Below are 25154 nucleotides of genomic sequence, written 5' to 3'. Positions count from 1 at the left end.
GTAAGGATATTAAAAACTTAGGTAGCCCTGTGCAACACCACCCACTTCTTATGTCAGCAACAGTGTCTCGCCCTGTTCTACAAACATGATGAAAGGGGAGAGGGAGGGAGAGGGAAAACAACTGTTTCCTTACCAGCTCTCCAGTTTCTTCAAAAGTTAGGCCTGACCATTTGTTGTCATCCCACCTTTTTAGAAGAAAGAGGAATGCTGTCCTAGAAGAGGTCTTCCGGAGAAGTGTTGTCATTCCATATGGAAGAACCTTTATAGAATCACAGAATGGTTTGGGTTGGAAAGGACCTTAAAGACCATCCAGTTCCAACCCCCCTGCCATGGGCAGGGACACCTTCCACTAGACCAGGTTGCTCAAAGCCTCATCCAGCCTGGCCTTGAAGACATCCAGGGATGGGGCATCCACAGCTTCTCTGGGCAACCTGTTCCAGTGCCTCCCCACCCTCTCCAGGAAGAACTTCTTCCTGATATCCAATCTACACCTCCCCTCTTTCAATTTAACCCCATTCCCCCTTGTCCTGTCACTACAGGCCCTTGTAAAAAGTCCCCCCCAGCTTCCTTGTAGCCCCTTCAGGTACTGGAAGGGGCAATAAGGTCTCCCCGGAGCCTTCTCTTCTCCAGGCTGAACAAGCCCAACTCTCTCAGCCTGTCCCCATAGCAGAGGTGCTCCAGCCCTCTGAGCATCTTTGCGGCCTCCTCTGGACTCGCTCCAACCGGTCCATGTCCTTCTAATGCCGGGGCCCCAGTTCCTCCCTCTCAGCTCTGCTTAAGCTGAAAGGCGTAACAGCAGAGGCATGCTTCTGAAAACCAGATAGGTTTTCCCAAGACAGGCACACAGAGCGCGCTACCCTGGAGCGGGTGAGACAGAACAAGTCATACAGACCAGATGGCAGTCACACAGCTTAATGCACTGCTGGAAGGTGCCCAGCTAGTCTGGTGATGAGCAATAGAAGGGCCTATATAGGATAATGCTCTTTGTTAAGTGCCAGCAATGTATTACATCATATTCCTGAGAACAGCTGAAGTGAATTAACGACGGTTACCATTTGCTGTTCCTTCTGACAGCTCTGAGATCCTATCTGTACTGCTCCTGAGAACAGCTGAAGTGAATTAACAACGGTTACCATTTGCTGTTCCTGCTCTGAGATCCTATCTGTACTGCCGCCGTGCGTGGTGGTACCTTCTGGGCAGAGGCGGGCTTGCTCAAAGCTAACCCAAGGCCAACTGTCCTGGTTAGCATCATGCCAAAGCCTAGCCAATGAACCACTCAGCAGGTATATTAGCTTGCTGCTACGCTAACCATCACCTGGGCTTCGGTCAGCTTGGAGCGTGGCGGGAACAGGCTTGTATCCACCCAGAAAACGAAACCAGAGCTGGTCAAAGATGATACACCAGGTGCTGAGGGATTATTGGGCTAAATGCTCCTCTATCCAGCTATGTCAAGCAAAAGAATGGCTAGAAGCAACATGCCACGTACGGACTCTTTAATCTGAGCCTACATCCATGTCTGTGTATCAGCATTTAGCTCTAAAAAAATCATTTGCTTCTTTTTTATTACAAAAAAAATCATTGAGCAATTTTATGAAAACCATGCCACAAAGCACAATTTGGCAGCACTCGTGGAGATCATATTTTCTATTGCTTGTCCTGAATTTGATCTTGCACTAGGGACAGGTGAGGTAAACAAAGCACAACCTTGACCACAAAAATCTAGATTGCCTTGATATTCTGGAAATGAAGCTGAGACAATACTGCTGGGTTTTTTTCCCAGAGCACAGTCTGGCCCTGTAAGATTGGTGTCTCATGCACAGAAAGGGAAATCAAGTCATTTTTACTCAGAAGACCACTGCTCCCTACTGATGAGCACACCTTAAACACCGTTACTGTTTCATAACCTTCTGCTGGTCAGAAAGCAGCCATTTTCCACATGATCTCCTGTGGAACACGGTACACAAGCACTCCACGGTCATGCTTTGCAGGAGCCATCTACTTCTGAGCCATCCCTGTCTACATCCTGCCATCTGCAACATCTAATAAAGCACAGATCAAAGTAGAGAGCAGGTTACAGCCTTGGCAGCCTTACCATTCCGCACGAGCCAACTCAGTAACTTGGCTCACTGCAGCTGGGACACAAGTATGAGTAGTTTCTAACTATGATTTAAGGGGTTTGCTATGTTGTTTTGGGTTATCTTGTAAGGAGAACATTCCACAGTGTGATGGCATGCAATTATAGCATACAAATCTGTCCACAGAAGAAATCCAGTCACCAGCTAAAATCCGTAAGGTTATTACACAGTTTCAACACACACACAAAAAGTAGTTAAGTCAAAAAACAGGAAAAAGAGATTTTTCTCTTTCTTTTAAAAGTACAAAATCTTAATGAAGAAACCGTAGTAGAGGTAATAAAGAACATCAGTTCTTTTTTAAAAAGAAAACCTCTCCAGAAAAGGTTTCAGACTTCACACAAGCAGCTTGTTAAGAGGCAGTTTTATTTGCTTTAGTACAGCTTGCTTTTATCACATGATTTTAAATAATTATTTTTCCAGTTAATCATCTTTCTCACATTTTGACTCAAAAGGTGCCTATCACCTTTGTATTGAAGTAAAGATTGCTGGTTTATTTACATTCATTGAAATCATGACCCTCTTCGTTCCTACCCCAGATACTAAGTTAATAACATTCTTCCTGTTAACTACCCACATGTACTTCAGGATACTGTAGCCTGCTTTTTATTGTAGGTCTGATGCCAATGAATGGAATAAAATAGGACTCCCTAGAAAGCATCACATTTCCCATCTCTGGAGGAAAGTTATTTTCTTTACTTCATTACTATTTCCCCTGATAGTTACCTCAAGCCTGTGACAATGACGCAGTCTCAACTCTTCACAGCCGTCTGGTGGTATTTCACTGACAGTGAGCACTTTGTTATCAGGGGATGACTGCTCACGAGACTCTGGAGAGCGACACAATTTTCGAAAGTCAGTTTTTAATTAATAGGAATTCATCTCTCAAATCATCCTGGCAGCAGTCTCTGAGAGTGGGCATGGAAAGGGGTTGCTCTAAGACTGAAACTCAGGCTCCCGTTAATGCAGGATGAAGGCAAGCTAACCAAGAAACCTACTGACCATTCTCTTTCTTATCTAGAAAAGGAGGATCTCCTGACTTCACGAAGGTATTAATAAACACTACACATATATCTGTGACCACTGAAGAACTACGTCCAGATTTCATGTTGACTGTAAACGTGGCGATGCCTGTGAACCAATCCAAAGAGTAGGGATCTTCAAACGAGATGAAATCAACTGTCATTGTCCTCCAGCAAAATTTGGAGATCTTCATTCTTCCTCGTTACTGTTTCTTCATTCTCAGAATCACTCACTTTCAGATGCAAGTGCTTCATCAACAGATTTCGTATGCCTCTCCCCAGCATAAATCCCATAATGCAGCTGGTCATCCTTTACAGTAGCCCAGGACATCTGCTTGGTGGAGAACCTTGCTGCCCACTCTCCTGAATTGTTAACAACGATGACGCCCCCCAGCCCCCCAACTCGTGTCTTCATGTAGTCTAATGCAGTGTCAGCAGCCTTCTCTGGTGACATGCCTGAAAAGAACAAGAAGATATTTCAAGACTAATACCATGAAATTAAGTTCTGAAATTCCCTTCAAGTTTCTCCTCCCTCCATGGAGCCAGCCAAATCTAATTCCTCCCTCAACTAAATCAGCAAGAAATTTCCAGCGTAGCAAAGGAACTTTTTTTAGGAAGGCTCTGGGCAGTTGCAAATAGCTGCTGTGGTATGGTGCTGCTACAAAGACAGGATTTAAATAGCTTCAGACTGGAGTTCGGTTTCAGTGTTGGATATAGAGTAACTCATCAACTCCGCGTTCAAGACACAGCATTCCTTATTCCTTTATTTCATAGGAAAAAACGCCAGTCTGCAAGATCTCCATCAAAGGTTTGTCACAAGCTAGGTCTAAAGCACTTAGAAGTTTAAAAAAAAAAACACATTAAAACAACCCAAATTTTCAGTTATCATCTATGTTCCAAGTTCACTGGCCTCAATGGAGCTCAAAGCAGGAACTTCACACTGTCATCACTTATCAAAAGCAGACATCAGCATTACTCTTCCTGAAACTTCCCAAAGTATCAGGCAAGATGAGGACTCAGTGTACTAGACATCAGAGAAAGGACCAGCAAACGAACTTTACCTTTTCATTACGCTTAATTCCTACTAACAGGAATATTTTTTCAATAAATCAAAGTTAACGTGTAAATCATACGCACAGGCAAGTAATCGCCGCAGAATATTTGTTCACTGCGAGTTTGAGTATATACTCAGGGGTGCAGTTGGCTCAGCCCAGTTGTTCCAAGATATATGCCCTCCGTAACGTTATGCAGCTTGGGTCGCAGAAGAAAAACTGTCCTTCATGCAAATTTTGCGTTAAAACCAAACAAAACCAGCAGAGTCAGAATTATTCATAGCACTGGTGACTGACAGGATAAAGCTCCTTTCTGACGTTAGGGGTGACACTGGGGCTATTCAAGTCAGTGGCACTGACTTCAAAGGGTCAGTATTTCACTCTCTGATTTTTCATCAAGACAACAGCTGCCACCATAAGACAGAGATTCCAACAGCTGTTAAGACCGGCAAAGCAATTCCCTCCTGAAATATGAAAGCAAATTTTGCAGCATTGGTCTGCAAGAAGGTATTTACTGTGTGAATTCCTCAACAGCTGAACAGAATTATGAGAAAGCTCTATAGCTGTTCTTAACTATGCAACTTCAGTTGACTGTTCAAGGACTCAGAAAGTTACAACAACTCGAGGGTTTGTTTTCAGCGCCTTCATGGTGGGGCGGGGGGAAGACTATTGCTGATGTATCTTCCCAGCAGCCCAGTTACACGGCTGGGCAGGATGAATGAGGGTAGGGCAAGCACAGGCAGGGTGAACAAGTGCATACCAATTACACAAGCACACACACAGGTTCATTTTCTTTTCTCTTTTTCTAAAAAATATTTAATTTGAGCCTCATCTGCCTTTCATACTGATTTATCACAAGCCAGGTAATGCATGGGTTTTGCAATGAAGGTGGCTTCAGGCCAGAGAAGGACCTGGTTTGCACAGTTTAGGCTAAAAAAAGCTCAAAAGCCCATTGACGAATTGGCTAGGGACATCATATACAGAGTAAGGGCAGATCATAATGTGTTAGAGCTTCGGGAAATAATCTGTAGGTTGTACTTTATGCTGTAACCATCACATTAGCCAAGAGATCTACAGAGAAATGTACCTATTACATGCAAACTGCTCTGTAAAGCATAACAAAAATATTCTCAGCTTTTGCCTGTCCCCCTACTTACTGCTTGTCCAAGGAAAACGTAAATTGAGATATTTCCATCTCGGTTGATCGCAAAGCAAGTTACGCTGTACTGCCCAAAAGCCATGGCTTTCTAAAAATAATGGTGATATCTGTATTCACGGTTCTCCAACCGCGTGCACTACAAGTATGTTGTCTGGCTCTGTTTACAGGCGGTAATATAATCAAGGGTTTAGATGACAGACTAACTCGTGAAGGTAAAGCTCTGAAGGGTCATCCCACAGGCAGATTAGATGACAGTCACAGAAGACATACTGTGTCAGCTGTTTACCACATGCCCACCCAGTCCGTTTAGTCCATTTTCCAAAACAAAATGAAAATTTAAATCATAGTTAAAACGTCTTAAAGGCACTGCTGTTGCTATAATCAGAGTTGTTAAAATGAAGACCATTACAGTTTATTAGAAAGGTGATATTCTCTGCTTTCTTATTTCAGCTCTGATTATCTAGCTCTAGCCCTCTCCTACTTAGAGCTGGAGTTTTAATACTCCTTAAAAATATCTTGCTTTTACTTGTTTTCTGTTGTTTCTTTGGTCATAAAATTTTAGTTTAAAAATGTGGAGGTGAGAACTTTACTTAAACAAAGCAGATAATAATGTCTGTCAATGTACACTGATCTAAAGTATGATTAAAGATCTAGCAGCACAGACATTTCTGTCCACACAAGACTGTTTTAGCTTTATTAATACTTTAGTACTTCGTTTTGTTTTTAAAGAGAGGTGACCCATCCACATACCCCTGGGAGCAACTCTTCTGACAACTGTTCCAGGGTGACAGTACCTAAACTGGAACCTGTCACGAGGCAACGTTTCCTATCCTCATCAGTTCAGCTTACAGGAAGTTTGGAATATACCTTGCTCCATGTGATAGAGGATCAGTCGGGCTAAGACCACTTTCATAATGCTCTCCCCATGTCCCGTGGTTGAAGTGGCACCTGAACAGTTGTCAGCATAACCTCCACTTCCTTTGCAGAGGGGAAAAAAAGAAAGAAAAAAGTGGCAACATTCTGTAATACAATTTACAAGCTCCCTGTTGTTAAATATAGGCACCCAACATTTCTTCCTCAAGGCCCGGCGGTTCTGCGCACTTCTGGGAGCACAGCATCAGTAACTGACTTCTTTCTCATTTCTGCCTCAGTTTGGAAAGTAAAATATATGAACAACAGCTGGATTAAGTCAGTTGCCAAGTTACGAGAGCTACAAGACTAGTGATCTGCTTGTGGCACAAGACGCAGGAGCAGGCCAACACTTCCTGGGGATGAGCAAAAGTATTTTCCAGAACAGCAAGGGATGGTATGTTGTGGATCAGCAAGATAGCAATGGGATGCAGAATGCCTGGCCACACAACATCACCCAGTGAGAAGGTATGAAGGACACAACATTGGTGAATTGACCAAGTTTGGGGGGCGGTACACTTACCCACAAAAGCAGGTAAGAGAATTGAAGAGCCTGGGCTCTAGTGAAGCACCCTTGAAGAATCCTGCAAGTCCTCACCACAAGCACTGTTTCTTCTGTTGAACTCCTACCCTCCAACCCCTTTTACTTCCCACCCATCCTTGTTTTGCTCGCACATTCCACACCCTGTTCTCCACCAAGCTTCCGCTTGCTCAACACTCGTGTTTCTAGCACATCTCCTAAGAAAAATATTTCCCAGGAGCTCAGGAGGAGCATACCACAGCTTTATAAACAAGGTACTGGGGGAGGGGAAAGAGGCAAAGAAAAGCCATGACAGTTTCTTCCCTTCTGTACTTTCTAGATCAGATCAGACCCTTTTAACGGACCCCAGTTTAACGTGGGAGAACACTGCCACAATCGTTCTGTCAAAGCCCCCTTTCCAAAGGCTCTAATACTTAAAAGCCCAGCTAGCATTTCCATATGCAGTCCTGCAGTTCTCTCCTAAGAGCAAAAGTTGAAAGAAATACCCTCAACACTGCCCAGTTTCACTCGTCCTTCACAGACGCGTCCCATACTGTAGGAGCCCTGAACACGACCTACGCAAGAGAAGGCCATTTGCAGTCAGACAGGAAGGTGAAAAATTACAGTCAAAAAGCAGAGGGTACCAAAATATTAACAACTAAGGGTGCGAGAGAAAGTTAGTGTTAGTTCTGTAACAATCATGTCCTGCCAACAACAGTGCTATTTGAGTTTGGAACATGTTTTACTAAAAATAATTATTTTCCAAATCCAAACTGTGTGGTAGAACCCTGAAGCAATCAAATGGAAAGTCTGTCCCACGAGAGAAACCAGTCTGGGGAAAGGATTTCAAGTGTCTCTTTACAGTTGGACACGAGATCTCTTGAAATATTTCCTTTATTCCACATTCCACACTGCACCTACTGGGCTCTGACGCACCCTTATCAGGTCTCTCTAAGAACAGGAATTTACTCAAAGTTGCCAGTCATTTTGCAATTCTGTCTCATTGATATAAAGGACAGTAATTAGTGTGACATCTACTTCCTTAAGTATCAAGTAAACAGCATCTTAGTATGGAACACACTACATTTTTTGACTTTGCTGGAAGCATAGATGTACAAAAGGAGAGCTGTATCAGAATGAACAGAATGGAAACCAAAGAAGTTGTGTATGCCCCATCCCTGGAAGTGTTCAAGGCCAGGCTTGATGAGGCTTTGAGCAACCTGGTCTAGTGGAAGGTGTCCCTGCCCATGGCAGTGGGGTTGGAACTAGATGGTCTTTAAGGTCCCTTCCAACCCAAACCATTCTATGATGACAGCACTACACCTCAACCCCTAATCCCTACCTGCAATCTCCATGTTATGTTCAGGAGCTTGAGTTGTGACACATCTGAATGTCAGACCTCTGTTTCAGATGTACTGCATATTAATGTTTCATTTCACTAATAAAAGGAGAATGTGTGGGATACCTTTTTCTTTTTTTCATGAGATATCTGCAAAAAACGAAAGACCCCACGCCTCATACCTATGCATGCTGTGTCACCAACACGGCCAATCAGCTTATTAGAGAGTCCTCCAGTGGATGTTGCACAAGCTACATTTCCTTCACTGTCTGTAGCAACAGCACCGACTGTTCCAAGGTCTCTGCCAAGAAAAACAGTTCATGAAATTAGGCAGAATTAAGGCATACCTGCCAAAGCATGTTGCATTTATTTTTCAGGTAGCTTTAAAAAACAAAGATTACTGCAAAAAAATGAATGCTCATCATTAAGCTATTTTTTTACCGTGCTTCTCATTACAAAATTAACAAGCAATATGCAACAATTCTCACAGCTTTCTATTTAAAAGACTTGAAAGCACATGATTTTTGTTTTTTAAATCTCCTTCCATGACTTGTTTACCTTCACAGCATTCAAACTTTGACTTGGGGAGGAAAAAAACATAGAAAAAAACCCCACGGAGGGCAGAAATATTTCTAGCTATCATAGTTCTGGAGTAGTTTTCTGGCTGTGACACACAACTTTCCCCTAAAGAGCAACTCAAAGACACAAGAATTGTCTCCACTGTCTCAATGGGAGGTTAACCGGAGTTATTAATGACAATGTCTGTAAACAAGTGACTACAGAAGAGTAATGTTATGAATACACTGAATCATTTCCTTCCTGTTCCTTCTCTTTCCTCATTTCCCTAAATGTTTGAACGCCACAGAAAAAAAAAGGTTATTTATGTACCTTTCAACTAGTACTGCGCACAACGCACCATTAATACGTATTTTTGTCTTTGTAGCGAAGATTATCTTGAGGTTTAAACCACTTGGCAAGTAGAATCTGTCAAAACTGCACATCGGCTTAAAAATTCTCTTGCACTGAAGAAAATGTAGTCTCAACTACTACTCCATTTCTTCAGCACAGGGAAGTCAGACATAACAGGCTGTTGAACGTACACATGTGTATTCACAATCGGAGAATAAAGGCTACTGTAACCTACTACAGCAGTTGCTGCACCGAGAAGCAAGGCAGCGTTGAGAAGCAAACAGCGAGTATCCATGTATTCCAGTCTTGGCAATTCACGTAGGAATATAAAACAGTATCTGGCTAGGAGAAGTATGTAAAAAAATTCTAAATCCTTCCAACACAGGAGAAGAATTTGCATCAATCCTTCGAGGAACTGCCCAACAGATGGCTTGAACAGGAATACCTTTGGAAGTTGCCTGGGCACTGGTGAAGGCCTCTAACCTCCCAAAATCGGAGCTAATGAAGTTCAACAAAGTCTCTGTGTACCACGAAACCCACAGTCAATTTCTCACAGAGCCAACTTCCTGTTGCCTCCTGCTTATGTAAAATATCATACCGCCAGTCCCCACACTTCATTCACAGCGATTCAAAGTTGACTGATGAATCACAGGCCTTACAAACTGCTCTGACATTTCTGTGGAGATGGACCTCATCTCAAAGTGATATGATGGTGCAGATGGGCTTCCCACCCATCCATCTGTTACAAACGATTTGCTGACAGGAACATTAGTGAATTCAGTACGCCCTTGCACACTCACGTGGCACCCTTCAACCAACTAAAGTTAGATGTTCCTCCGAAAGTAAGAAAGGTGCATCCAGACATACATTTTCCTGGGTATGCATTTACCTTAAGCAACTGTGAGAGTAACGTAAGTACACAGATCACAAGCGCAGCAGCTATTGGTTAAGGTGCAAGAGCTCAAACAGCAATAAATAACAAAGTGAACGTGTCCAACGTACCTGATCTGCAGTAGAGCGAACAGACAGCTACGCTCAATTACCTATTGTCCCCTTGAACATTTTTATTGCTTCAGCATCACATTTTCTTTGTTCAATTTCAGAACAATAGCAAAGAAGATACAAATGATCTGTTGCCTAGCTAGCTGACTCAGAAACATTACCAAGGCAGGCAAAACCGGCTAAACAGACCTATCATAGAGTCACAGAATGGTTTGGGTTGGAAGGGACCTTAAAGACCATCTAGTTCCAACCCCCCTGCCATGGGCAGGGACACCTTCCACTAGACCAGGTTGCTCAAAGCCTCGTCCAGCCTGGCCTTGAAGACGGCCAGGGAGAGGGCAATCATTTTAACATATTATGATCATCTATCGTTAGTTTGTGAGAGGCGTAAGAATTTCAACAAGTCCCTGTGGTATACCAGAGGATGCTATCAGTAGTAAAGATTTGGTTCAATCAAGAATTACTCTTATGTACTGCATATACTGTGATACAGACAGATTGCTTGGATTTGTTGATTCCCTTTTGTCTAAATCCTCTGTTATCCAGTACCCATGAGGTTACATGTTCCTCTTGCACTGTGATTCACAGAGTGACTAGTAGCTCTACCACCTTATGGCCAGACTCAACCCCTTCCCGTGGGATTCTCAGGCAACCTCCATCAATTCTTGATACAGGTATGGTCAGAATCTTTGGAGTGAGACACCAAAACCAAACCAATCCACACTTTAGTCTCAGCAGAAGGTGCACGAGATGCCACGTTGTACGTGCAATGGAATCATAAATTTTAACAGAAATGAATGCAGGTTTCTAACCAACAGAAGAAAAGGGTCTCTCCTAACAAGCCACCAAACTTTGCTTCTGTAAACCCTCAAGTTTTCAACACAGTTAGCAACAGAGGACTGGAAGTAAAGTACACACCAACCTTCAAATTCCCACTATGACCTGGTATTACATTGCCCCTGACTAATACTACTTCACCTTCTGCCTGTTCATCTCAGGCAAGTTTCTGCATAATCACTGTGGACGTAACAGGGAAAAAGAACATTCCACAAGCAATGCAGGAGCAAACGGGCTTGCTTAAAAGAAGACCTGTTTTCAGCTTTGTGATTTTGTGCTGATGTTCTGGACACTGGTTGTCAGAGAAAGAACAGTGTGGCTACAAGAAGAAAAAGTCAAGTCCTTCAGAAACACACAAGCCTTCTATTTTCAGATATTCCAGAAAGAGACAACACTGAAACTGAAGATGCCTAACACTGCCATAAGGAAAAAAATAACTAAGCAGTTATAGAGAGTGAATGGAGACTCAGATGCCATGCCATTCCAAACTCTATATTCAGGAGACCAAGTGGCAGTAGGGGCTACGTCATCCTCAGAATTCTTTGTAATGAATTAGAATACCACACAGTCCTTGGATAGACCATGGATCAAAAGAAAACTTCTGTTGGATATACGATGAACTACGACTGAGAACTTACGGTCAAGGAAAAAGTTCACTTTGTTTTTAAGACCATATTTACACTTACCTCATGAATTTCTTTTTTCTTCTAGCAATTTACTGAAAATAACATATAGCTTGTAGTTTATAGCCTCATTTCATGGAATTTAATTAACATGCCCACAGAAGAAATTTCCTCCTTTTGATCTGCAAATTCTTCAGCTCTGCTTCCCTCGTTACTACTATTTCACAGAACAGATCAACAACACGTAATACAGTGTTTATGTAATGTAAGGCAGTGTTTTCCCTTGCCACAACCATTGAGGGACAAATGGAAGCTCAAAACAATTCAGTATTTATGCTTACCTCACAGCATAAAAACGTTTTTGACCCCTGATGATTTTTCCTTCCTCTCCTCTCCACCTCACCTTCCTCTCCACTTTATACAAGACTTGTTTCTTTTTCAAGTGACTTTCATTTTGTTGTTGTGCAATACCATCCAGTAGCATCTCTTTGCACACCTACAACTACACTGAACTTCTTGGTCCTTTTTTTTTTCATTCTTATCTACAATAACCAACAGCCACAATCGGCACTCCTAGTCAAAATCCTACTTTGTTTAATTACCTAATCCAATTTATAGACAAATCTGATCATCTACTTAACCAAGATCAGCTTTATTAGGGTTTTTTTTCATGGATTTGTTTTAAAATGTGGACTGGAGATTTTTTTTTAAATTGCAGTGCTTCTGTGGAAAAGAACTTTACCAAGTGATGCCTGCTTCTTGCTACAGCCCCTCTATGCTCTTCCATAACTGTTCATTTTAAGAGCAAGTTCTAACTTTGCTCTCCATTAATGCCACAAAACCTGTGCTATGTCAGAGAGACCGACAATCATCTTAAGCATCAACACGTTTGGTCAAGTTTGTTCCAGTCACATACACTTGATCAAATTAATTGAAAGCTTGATTTTTCCATTACTTTCACTGAGGACATACTGTGGCGACTGTATCAAACCATGTAACACTCCGAACTGAAGTATTCTCAAGTCTGAATACAAACTTCAAGTTTGTGGTGTGGGTTTTTTTTTGTTGTGTTTGTTTGTTTGTTTGTTTTTTGTTTTAACTTAGAACACAGATTAAATTACCCAAATTTAAAAAGGAAAGAAAATACATTTTACAAAAACCTTACTTCTGAAACTCTTCAGGGTTGGAATCTGGCTCAAGGTTCTTCTTCCATCTCTCCCGGGATCTCTCAGTTATGAGTTTCTCCCCTGGCGTCTCAGGAATACCCATGGCCTGAGCGAAGAGGTGTGCACCATGGTCAGTCAGCAACATGTGCTTCGTCTGCAGGAGACAGAAAAGAGATTCACTGACAATTCTTGTTTTGCCTCGTACCGAGCAGTTTTGCGTAATCACTTGTTATTTTTAGAACTATCCACACAAAGAAAATTCCAATTTCTGTTTTAAAATTTCTAGATTTCTATGCCTAGAACCTCCTTCACTAGCTGAAAATATTTTCAGCTCTCCAAAACACATGTACAAACTTTCATCATTAGTAGAAAAGAATTGCATTTATCTATTTTTCTTATAATGAGAAAATAAAAATAGGTAAACTTGCTCTTTTTCTAATTTGCATGCAATTTTTTTCTATTGTTTGTAGTCAATCACCCAACATCTTTGTGTTGTTTGCAGTCAATCCCAAAATCATCACTTAGCTAACTGTTTTGTCCAGTTAACCGAGATCTAGAAGGATTTTACTCAGAAAGAAAGAATGGTAAATAAAATCCTGTCCTGTTCAAAAGTATTGCACATCTTATAGGAGTAAAATAACTCCGAAATGTAAATATTACATGCTATATTGTTTCTTAACATCAGTTGCACCATTTTATTTTAAATACTTCTTTCAACTAGCTGCTACTCTTACAGGCTCAGAATTTTAAATTTAAGAACAGAAAATTGTTCTCCCAGGCTTGACAAAAAATATTTGCTCTTTTCTAACAACATTTGCAGAAGCTCTGTTTTGATTCCTTCATTTACCAAAGCACTTAGGCTGGATTTCAAGTCAACAACCTTAGTTAATTCCATACTTCAAAGTCTGTACAGTTTGGTTAATTCCTATTTTAGAGGCACTTGCCAGATAAATTTGTTTCATTAATCCTTACACTTTAGTAGGAGCTCTAAAATCTGATTCTTGTCTTTTAAATCTATGTCCAAAAATAAGTATCGACTTCTTGGACCACTAGATGGCTGTTCTGGGCTCATCAGCTGAGTTTTGACAGAGTGGGTGTCTGACTACACAGTATGGAGTCCTTTCAGAGCACAGCAGCTAACTTCAAGCAAGCTTTTATGTCCATGCAGCAACACAGCACACAGGTACCAAAAGGCAGAGGCCCAAAAAGTCGAACCACCTGAATCTGGATGCAGCAGGCCTGTAGAGCCAAGCAGGAGACTGCAGCAGCACCAACTCTGCTCTCAGCCTGAAGCAAGGATGCCAGTTGGGTATTTTTGTGTCAAGCTGCATCCCGCAGGACATCTACAGTCTCAAAGCTTCAGACTCTTAAGAGGTTGCAAGCCAGCAACTTCTGCTAATTCCCAAAGAAAAGACAAGCAACCGCTGTCTTGACCAACCCACAGCACTGCGTTGTTTTGAAGGATTCGAGCTGAGCCTCTTCCCAAACCACAGACACGGCTTCAGCCTATTACGGCCTCTGCACTAAATCCTTCAGCTGCCTACACAAGCAGGGAACTCACTACACTTCAGAAACATTCCTGAACAGTCATTCACGGTGTGATGGCCCCGACATCAAACAGTTTTGAGAATTTAAATGTCCTTTTGTTGACAAAGGAAGTCCTCAGTTCTTGAGAGTACTGATTTAGGGAACAAGAGTAAGGGTTACAAGGAAGAAGTCCTCCATGTATACGGAGAACAGGCTTAGGTGCTGAGCGATGTCACCAGACCTACCTACTTCTAACAGAGCTGAAATGATCTTTCCACTTGAACGAGAACTTCCTTGTGCAGCACTGCCCCCCTCTGCCACTGCCACTAAACCACCAGAATTGCACGATCCATTAAGGCCAACGGGTTTTGGTGGGTTTTTTGGTCTTATTTTTAGGAAACACACTGAACTTTTCTCTTGACTTTAAATGTATCAGAAGGCTGTGTCCTCCATCACTTGCTTTCTTCAGCAATTAAGACTCTAGATCCCCCTTTAAACAAGTTAAAGAAAAAAAAGTTTTAGTATAAAAAATAGAAGTTATTTCTTAAAGCTTTTTCAAAGGGTTCCCTCCCATATACAGATTCGGATAACATACCCACCTAACTGAGCTGCACAAACAGGGAATACTTGCATAGAGAGGAATAAGCTTGTATGGTAGGCTTTGGGGTGGGTTGATTTCTTTTTTTTTTTTCCAGTCCTCACTAAACAGAAGGTACTCTAAAGAGAATTTGATTTGGTTTTGTCTTCAATACATCTTGTCAATCAAAAGAGCTGGTAGAACATTGCCAAATAACCCAAAAGCACATTTATCCGTCTCATCCTTCCACAGTTCAATGGATAAGTTTGCTAACTTTCCCAAGTGCCTAATTTTTCCATGATACATTTATATAAAGTAATCCAAATATGCAAACAAAATAAAGGGTTCCAGAGCTCTTACTAACAAACAACAAATGTTGGCAAGTTTAGTTTATTTCATGGGGGAAACAGGGAAGAGAAAATCCCCCAAATTTCTGCAGCTGACCTGAAATTCAGACTATCGCTGTCCTTCATTTAACAATCCTGGCAGTGCGCAGAGCTCAGTGAAAATTTGTACCTTTGCCTTGAGAAGTCCATGTTTGCCCAGCCTATGTTTGTGGATGTCCCATCCCTGGAAGTGTTCAAGGCCAGGCTGGATGAGGCTTTGAGCAACCTGGTCTAGTGGAAGGTGTCCCTGCCCATGGCAGGGGGGTTGGAACTAGATGGTCTTTAAGGTCCCTTCCAGCCCAAACCATTCTGTGATTGTATGTTCTCAGCTCAATTCTCCTTTGTCTAATGTAAAGGGCTGGATGATATAGTAGGGGAACACTTACACAGAGTTCATATATACCAGTGAATCAGTGCTCAGGAGATGCTCCCTTAATGAAGCATTGGAGCTGAGAAGGATTACATGCCCCATTTGAAAATAAATAAAAAGCCTTTTTAATGTATCATTCTAATTTTTTACTACCAACAGTAATAATTCAACAGGAATTTAACTGCTTTCTCAAGGATTTGTTGAATTAATTAGTTAACATACTAATAACCCTCCCTCTCTAGGGGCTGCTGTGTTCAACAGCATAGTAAATCATGAATGGAAATTATTCTGGTGCCCTCGTTTCTTCTACCCCATGAACCTGGACAAGTTGGAGGCCAGTGAGAATGCAACAGCACCTAGGATCAATGTGTGCAGCAACCACCTGGAAGAGCTACTGTGGCCACCAGATGGAGCCCAGATTGTTCTATAATAGGAATGGAAATACAGAAAATCATAAGCAGGTGGGGAGGGTTTTTTTTTTTGCTTTGTTTGGTTAGTTTTGGGAGCTGCATGTTTCAGAATTCCTTAAGGCAGTGAAGCATCTCAAAGCCATTGGGAAATATGCATCCTAACCTGCTTAGGATCCAGGAAAACTAGTCTTATTACCCATGGGTCACAGACTTAAAAATATTTTTAATTATGCACAGTAAACCAAAGCAAAATACACTCTGAGAAGCACTGTGAAATAGGCTGGATTGGTGTCCCAGAATTCCTGTCTAAGATAAAAAGAAGAGTAACAACAGTTGGTATTCCCATTTACAATACCTGATGGAGAAGCAGTAGAAACTTACCTCAAGATATATCAAGCAATTTAAGCTAACATTTACAGTTGAACTTTGTCATCTAGTCAGAATTTTTTTGCATTTGGGCAAAGAGTAATGTACTTTACTGTAAAATTTCACGGGTTTAGGGCTACACTATTATCCTTAGTCCTGTACAGCTGAATTTTATTATTTCCCTTCAAATGTAGCCTCAATATTTATGAGCACCAGAAACTCCACACAGTTATAAGACAGACCTTTTAATACACAAAAAAAAAAAAAAGACAAATGAGACTTTTTTTTGGTTTGGGCTTGGTGGGTTTTTTTTTTTGTTATTTGTTTGTTTGTTTTAATAACACTTTGGAAAGTTATGTTCTCAAAACCCAAAAGCGTTGCTTTCACTTCATTCTTGTTGACTTAAATGGAATTTTGTCATGGAGAAGGCAACAACAACAAAACAGATCAGTAATTCTGGAATATGGACTAAATAATGGGCATTAAAAGACAGTGATCTAGAGAGAAACAAAACAGAAAAATCAACATTCCCCCCAACATGCTAGAAGCCATCTCTCCCCCAACCCTCCACCTACATTCTCAAATTTTGAAAAATTTGGTCTTGTGATTTTGTCTACCAACTACACTTATTTATTTGTTCTATCTAAATGACTGAATAAATCCCATATGAAGGAACAGAAAGCATATTCATCACAAGTTTTAACATTATTTTCTAGTAGCCATAGATTTCACTAATATATTAAATACTTCAGTGAAAAGTTCTGATTTTAAAAGCAGAACTATCCTCCAATTACCGTCAAAAAAAATTCCCATCTTCTTTGAAGGCTACTGAGGACAAATTATATTTTAATTATCTTTAGAGATCACCAAAAGAGGTTTTATTTCCTCAAAAGTCACTTCAAAATATTAAAGAAACATGATTTTTCTTTGTTGTGTTTTTGCAAATAGGAATCCTTTTCAACAATGGGGCAGCTGCACTGGTGGGATGAAAAATATAAACTCCAAAGACAGTACAAACTTTCTGATCACTGTCACAGCCTAGTAATAGAAAAACAGATGCATGGATCACTAGTAATAGCAAAACAGATACAAGTATCACAGAAATTACCTACTCCACCTTGAACCATACCAGTTGCACCATGTCTGAAAAACGAGAGAGGTCTGTTGTGGCAGACATTGTAAGGACTTCTTAGTGGAGTAAAGTAGGATTAATTTTACGTAGAAGGTCAATTAATAATAATTTTCCTGCCCTGGTAAGTTTGATTCTCTTGGAAAAAAATCTGTCACCATCACATAATGCTAATGTTATCTTCTACTGCTGGAAGACCATAACTTTGCACTGAGGCTACCATCTGATTAGGTCATAATGGAGAAGGCCACCTGGAACAAGATCAGTGTGCTACATGGCCAAAGATGTCACTGCAAAGTCAACAGTACACTATCCAACTTTAATCTTGCAAGATCAAGCAGAAGAGTTGGTGACAGCATAAAGCTCTTCAAAAAAACAAAATAACCCCTAAAATCTTGAACACCAGCTGTAGACACACATGTACAGGGCAAATTTCTCCTTGAGCTTCCAATTGCATGGCAGAACTTATGTTTCCTTAGAAAACTATTTTTAATAAATAGTTCTCAAAAGACATTAAAATAGAAGTTCTTCATGGTCATGATCATAGTTGCCAAACACTACCATCCATTTCTCCCTTCTTTCCTGCTCTAAAGCACTACACAAGCATCATCATTGAAGTGTATCAATATACTGGCTGAAGTTCTGAGGGAAAAAATGCTTCATATTCAAGTACATATTCAGCATACCTTTTCCATGACAAGTCGAGCAAGTTTTATTGGGTTTGCTACACATTTAACTGCAGATACGGCTCCAGAGTCTAAATTTTTTCCATCCATGATAATGGCATCCATTTCGACTTCACCTTTTTCATTTAGAACAGATCCACATCCTAAAGACCAAAAAACCCAAAAAAAATCAGTCATTAAGAGCTAACCATCAGGTGTCCAGTGACAGGACAGTGGCCAATGGCCATAAACTGGAAAACAGAAGGTTCAACCTGACCATGAGGAAACCCTTCTTCCCTGTGAGGGTGACAGAGCACTGGAACAGGCTGCCCAGAGAGGTGGGGGAGTCTCCTTCCCTGGAGACGTTCCAAAGCCGCCTGGACTTGTTCCTGTGTGATCTACTCTAGGAGATCCTGCTCTGGCAGGGGGTTGGACTAGATGATCTCTAGAGGTCCCTTACACCGCCTACCACTCTGTGAATCTGTGATTCAATTATTAGATCTCATCAAGAAAACTTCCTCTTTCCCAGTTTATTGTCTGACATTGGAAGGATCTCCTGAATGCAAACAGAACAGCAGAAACACTGCTGAGTATAACCACAAAATCCAACCATTAACAGGAGTCTCACAGGGTACATCTACTTAACAACTGAGTTTTACTTTTTGTAAGATGAAAAACACACTTCCAATCCCATCCAAAATGATATACTAGGTAGGAAAGTTAAAATAACAATCAATCATGAACAAAATTCTTTACCCCCAAATCACTTCAAATGCACATAAAACTATTTCACCTTTACAGTTCTTCTGAAGGAGAATACAACATAACCCCACAAGAGAGTGTAGAGTTCAATCCTATCAACAGATTAACGTCACATAGCATTCCAAGAAACTGCCAAAACTGATGGAGCAGAATAAAAGTGTCCACTCACTAGTGTAACAAAAGCTTGAAATAACCAGTTCTTCATTACCAAATAAAAACAGCTGAAGAAAAAATCAAGTAATAAAATGTTGGGTAGTCTTTCTCCTCTATAATTATCGGCGCTACCACTAACGTAATTGAAAATTAATGAGATACAAAATGAAACAACGCAAATAGTCTTTTTTTAACAACGCCAATAACTGTATCACAGGGGAATAATCAGCTTTAAGTCATCAAGTGCACAAGCCTTGCTAGTAAGGATGGAGAAGGTGAAATTTAAAAACATGTAAAAAAACCCCAAAACACAGACTTATACAGTAGCTCAGGCAGAAAGACTTGAACACTGTAGAGACCTAAAACTTTAAAATTTCTGTTAAACCAACACTACAGCAGGTCAGAAACTATTGTTAAAACTTGCTGACATGAGTTCTATACCGTAGTAGTAGTTCTGTAATCCTCCTGTTATCTCCAAAACTCTCCCTGCCACACACAGACATGCCCCCCAAGTTATTTTTTGCCCCTCTCTGACTGCATAAGCAATTCCAGAGTTCAGCCCTGTATTGTTCGTAACATACTAATTTCTAGACTACACTGATCCATGGAGAGATTACAGGTAACTTCTTTGTGCCACCCGTGTTAAAAACATCATTCCCCCAGCTTCTCCTTTATGCTGGTGTAAGCAGTAAGTCATCTCTGTTTCCTTAGATAAGCCCTGCCACACTCTTTTAGCTTCCTCTGACAAGGTAGGCTCTGCAGCTCATGATCACAAAATTCCCACGAAAACTAGGGTACCCCCTTCTCAAGTACCAGTGACCAGCACCGTGGTTCCAGGGGAAGCTCTACCAACCCACATCATCGCCACATTAATAGTATTCTATGTCTACTGGACATCCCTCATGGGATACATTTTAGGATTTCCTAGAACATCCTGAGTAGAAAACAGTTGTGGAGGGTTCCTGTAGTCAAAGGCAGCTTCCTACAAAAGCCACCTTTTACAGTCGGTGAAGAGACAGGTGCCGTCTGAGAACAATTCATCCCACTTGCCTTAGAGAGCTGTATAACCATCCTTCCTCATTCCCACTGTGAAAGCCTGGACACCATGCCAAGGCTGGATACTGAGCTTCTGAGCTATCTGAGGTAGATGAATCCTTCCGTTTGTGGTTACACACAGTCTTTTCACCTGCCTTCCAGCACGATGGGTAGGGACTACCTGCCTCTGAGGCTATGGTATCCACCGGCAGCAACACTGAAAAAATAAGAGTTTGGCTCACTTGTGAAGCACGGGGCAGGGGGAAAAAAACACAGACAACTGAAGCCAGAAAATCTAACAAATCTGACACAATTACCGAACGTGTCTGATGTTACCCAAATCACAGCAAGGGTAATTCCCACTATCTCCAATTCCCTCTGTGTCTAGATACATAGATCTATCCCCTGTCATGCAAAGGCTGAGGAGGAAAGAGGGTGCAAGGCTCACTATAATGACAGCTCTTGTATCTGGAGTATTCACACCAAGCCAGTTAATACTGCCAGTCCAAGTGATCACACGAAGGAAATATAACCAAGGCCACTTCCTCACCACAAGCAAAACTTGATGACTTCATTATGCTGCACAAGTCACTAAAATGGTAGTTTTAGGCAACGGTATAGCTTCTGAGCCCCTCCACCAAGAAGCATCTACACAGCGTGGCTACACCCTATCATTCAAAAAGGGACACAACTTGATTGTTATGCCCATTCTTCCCAATCTTTATTGTTGTCTCCTAGCAATGTCTGTGTTTCCCTAGAAAATATTACAGTAAAACTGATTTTTCTATTACAAAGATAAATACCTCATGGTGAGTTTTAAACAGCCACTCCAATCAGGGTCCTCTTCACATTGCTTTCAGCTCATTTTCACCAGCTACTGAGAGCACTGTATCAAATGAGCGTTAATACAATTAGAAGTATCTGTGATTACCAGACCATTTGCCACTTAGATCAGCATAGTCAAACTTGATCAAGAGCTTAAGGCTCAAGTCCAGTTTAAGCAAATTTTGCTAAAAATTATTTATTAAATATACCACAAACAAGGTTAAAATATTGTTAAGACGAATTGAAGTAAACACAAAGACAAAAAAATAATTCAACGTATATTTCAGGAAGGATAAATGTGACCTTGGACCATGAAAAAGTGTGTCATGAGCACCTACTGCACTTTGTATGCTAAGCAAAATGTTAAGTTTTAACTGTGTGTTAGTCACGGGATGTGGCGGAGTCTAAGGTCCTACCCTCAAACGAGAGGAGCATACGCTGTTGGCAGGCGTCAGTTCAATGATGGCACGCTGCGAGAGAGCACGGCTGAGAAAAAGCACTAACAGTAACGGGATCCCACATAAAGGTTAAACAAAGAATATTGCTAGTTACTGTGATCCTACTTAAGAGGACTGCCCAAATGCTTCAGTGTTGTGTACAAGTTAAGTGAGCCTAAACAGATCGCTATACAGTAAGCTTTCATCCCCGAGAGTCACACTGAGCTAAAATGTATTTCACATCTAAATAATTCTGATTTACAGAACCATCAAAACTAGTGTATAAGAAACCAAGAAAGTATGCAAATGCCTACGTGGAATGATTAAAAAAAAGAGGTGTAAACAATCTTTAAGCTTGAGTTTACACTGAAGTTGCTTCCACATCAACACTGGATTCCTAATGTCAGGCAGAACAGCACTGCAGAGATCCTTCTCAAGAATTAGGAATCTTTTCCTGCCTTTTTAAAATAGCAAATCTAAATCTTCTTGCCAGAGAGATATTTTGGTACAACCCAGAAGCATACAGACAGCCAAAGGTCAATAGATACTGATTTCCAGCAGGATTCAATTTTAGGGCCAGTTCTGTTCAACATCCTTATCAGCTATCTGGATGTGCCATTAGCAAGTCTGCTGATGGTACCACACAGGGAGGTGCTGTTGACTCTCTTGAGTCAGGACAGGAGGCCTTGCAGGGGGATCTAGACAGATTAGAGCACTGGTCAAGGATTAACGGGATGAAATTTAACAAGTCCAAATGATGGATTCGCCACCTAGGATGGAGTAACACCAGGCCCAAGTATAAACTGGGAGAGGAGTGGCTGGAGAGCAGCCCTGCAGAAAGGGGTCTGGGGGTGCTGCTGCCTCACTGTGAGTCCACAGCCTGCCCTGGCAGCTGGGAGGGCAAAGCACATCCTGGGGCACATCCAACAGCATAAGCAACTGGTCAAATAGGGTATTATCCCGCTGTATTCAGTGTTGGTGCAGCCTCACCTGGAGTTCTGGGCCCCTCAATTTAAGAAGAGTGTGAATGTCCACCACAGAAGTGGTGAAGGTGCTGGAAGGAATGTCCAGTAAGGAGTGGGCTGAGGACTTTGGGCTTGTCAGCTTTGGAGGAAAGGAGGCAGAGGGGCAACCTCTCTGCTTGCTACAGCTTCCTGAAGAGGGGACATTGAAAGGGAGATGCTCAGCTGTTCTCCCTGCTACCCAGTGACAAGACACATAGAAATGGTTCAAAGCTGTGTCAAGGGAGGTTTACACTGACATCAAGAAGGATTTATTTACTTAGAGGGTGGTCAAACACTGGAACAGGCTCCCTAGAGAGGTGGTCGATGCCCCCAAGCCTGTCAGTGTTTAAGAGGCAGTTGGACAATGCCCTTAATAACATACTTCTGGTTAGCCCTGAAGTGGGCAGGCAGGTGGACTAGATGATCATTGCAGGTCCCTTCCAACTGAAATACCCTATTCTATTCTATTCTGGTGACTTACTGACCTGAGCAAAACAAAATCTTAAAGAATAGTAACTGATCTAAAGAACACATGAAATAGAAGTTAAATGAGACAATACCACCCTGATGTCAATAGTACACACCACACCTCTAAGTCCACTTCATGATTTCAGCTTGAATCCTCTAAAAATCAAGATGTTCAACCCCAGTCAGTAACCAAAACACTGAAAGTTTCACACAAAGTAAAAGCTCTCCCTCACTCTCAACTACAAGGTGAGAATCTCTGCAAATTAAGTTTGCACATAACTAACAGCTATGTTATCTAAAACACTGAACGCTGACAGGTCTTTCTTTCCATGTTCATTCCTGACATACCTTGGTGAGGGTGAGGAAATATTTTGACTGAATTTCATCAAATTTATTAATTTGAGGTCCTATTAAGAGGAGAAAAATATTCAACTACCGACATGAAAATTAATTAACATTAATCATTAGGAAATCCAGTTATGAACCCTTACTATATAAATTTGTGACTCATATGCCATCACAGCATTATTTCTGTAATATTATTTACAAAAGCACTAATTGCAAGCATTAATTAAAAGAAAAACACTTAAAATACGCAAGAACGGTATTCCTCTGGCAACAGGTAAAGGTCAAGCATTAAGGCTTAAACATTGCTGCAAACTATATTCAAGTGCCTTAACCATGAACATTAATTAGACATATACTCCATTAAGGAGTCCATGTCTTAAAACTGAATACACAGCACAGTAACGGGAGAAGACTCACAGAAATGTAATACAGCTCCACGAGAATGAAATGGCAGGTACAGAACACTGAAAAATTAGAAAAGTATCTCATCTGCCTAAGTGTACTCACTCACAAGAGAAATAAACTATTTTGTGATGTCAGTATTTACTCTACTGCGATGTGCATAATTCAAAGAAAAGGCAAGCGTGCTGGTTTTGGTTGGGATAGAGATAAATTTCTTCAGAGTAGCTAGTGTGAGGCTATGTTTTGGATTTGTGCAGAGAATACTGACAACATACGTCTTTAGCTGTCGCCAAGCAATGTTTACATTAAGCCAAGGACTTTTTCAGTTTCTCATACTACACCTGTGTTCCCAGCTGCTTCTCTGCAAGGAGAGTCTTTGGTATCTTTTCCCAGCTTCTTCTCTACAAGAAACTGGGAAGAGACACAGCCAGGACAACTGAGCCAAACTGACCAAAGGGGTATTTCATTCCATAAATTGTCATACTCAGTATATAAGATGGGGGAAGCTGTCCAGGCTGGCAGTGCTGCTCCCGAACTGGCTGGGCATTGGTCAGTGGAAGGTGAGCAGCTGTATCACTTGGGATTTTTTTTTCCATTACAGTTTTCCTTTCCATTACACATTATCATCATTAGTAGTAGTGTTAGTAGTATCATTATTTCATTTATTTTCAATTATTAAACTATTCTTATCTCAACCCACAACTTTTCTTACCTTTCCCTCTGATTCTCTCCCCATCCCACTGGGGAAGGTGAGCAAGCAGCTGTGTGGTGCTTAATTGCTGACTGGGGTTAACCCACCACAACAAGCCAGCATTTTCAGCAGCATCAGGGCAAAACACTTGAAACACGTGATGATTCTAAACCCACCCACTTGTTGAAAAATTACCTGCATTAAAAAGAGGATCATCTTCCATTGATCGTACTGCCTCCTCAACTGCATCTAAAGCACTGCCACCCTGTTTCAGGATACCATAACCTCGCAGCGCAGCTCTGACAACACCAGCGCGACTTCCCTCTTCTCGTTCTTTAAAGATACGGCCAGCTCCACCATGAACCACAATGACAGGCTTCATCCTGCAGGATTCCTCTCCAGGCTTTCAGCTGTGCACGCAGGCTACTTGTAGTTACCCTATTTTGAAAAGGAGAGTCTTTAGCATGTGCTGCCTTCTACACAGAGAGCGAGCCCTGACCCAAGTTAACAGCTTAAACCACTCTACCGCCTGGATTTCAAACCTCTGACCTCTTGAGAAACTTTGTACTTTGTGCAGGAAAACAAGGCATTCAAGCCTGGCAGTCAAGAGTTTGTTGTTACTGCTCACAGCCCTCTCTGAGAAAACAAAATGTCGCTATGCATCCCTGGTGAAGGCACTCAAGTTTCTCTTTCCAGGAAAAGGCAAAGGAGAAGCAGCCTCATCTCCCATCAAATCTAGGCCACCTCACAGAGGAAGTTCTGCACATGAAAGCAGCTTCTTGGGGCCTGTCATTTTTGGAGGCTGTGAAGAACGAAATCCAACAGCCTTTCGCTCATCCAACATGCCAACCCTTTAGACAGCATCTCCCTGCAGTCCTGGACTACCAACAGCCCGGTCCCTCGCACTCCTGCTGCCTCCGGGCCCGCCT

General features: G+C 41.5%; 1 protein-coding gene across 1 annotated transcript; it reads right to left on the bottom strand.

The window, feature by feature from the left end:
- Nucleotides 1–3259: 3259 nt before the first annotated feature.
- ASRGL1 (asparaginase like 1) lies at nt 3260–24702 on the bottom strand. The gene is made up of 6 exons (XM_010154782.1): nt 24421–24702; nt 18122–18264; nt 12670–12824; nt 8316–8434; nt 6233–6343; nt 3260–3610 (listed from the first exon to the last, which is right to left on the bottom strand). Exons 1-6 carry the CDS (start codon nt 24605–24607, stop codon nt 3381–3383), a joined length of 945 nt encoding a protein of 314 aa, XP_010153084.1. The 5' UTR covers nt 24608–24702; the 3' UTR covers nt 3260–3380.
- Nucleotides 24703–25154: the final 452 nt, after the last annotated feature.

Source organism: Eurypyga helias, unplaced genomic scaffold, assembly GCF_000690775.1.
Source record: "Eurypyga helias isolate BGI_N326 unplaced genomic scaffold, ASM69077v1 scaffold8407, whole genome shotgun sequence".
NCBI lineage: Eukaryota > Metazoa > Chordata > Aves > Eurypygiformes > Eurypygidae > Eurypyga > Eurypyga helias.
The sequence above is the reverse complement of the archived record's forward strand: the minus strand, read 5'-3'. Positions and strand labels throughout refer to the sequence as shown.

Bases quoted from the DNA above. Each gene is read 5' to 3' on its own strand.
- ASRGL1 (XM_010154782.1), bottom strand. From the start codon at position 24,607: ATGAAGCCTGTCATTGTGGTTCATGGTGGAGCTGGCCGTATCTTTAAA. The intron at 12,825-18,121 runs GTATGCTGAATA...TGTCTCCTGCAG, and splicing joins CTCGACTTGTCATGGAAAAG to ACGAAGCACATGTTGCTGAC. The intron at 6,344-8,315 runs GTATGAGGCGTG...CCCTCTGCAAAG, and splicing joins TGGTGACACAGCATGCATAG to GAAGTGGAGGTTATGCTGAC.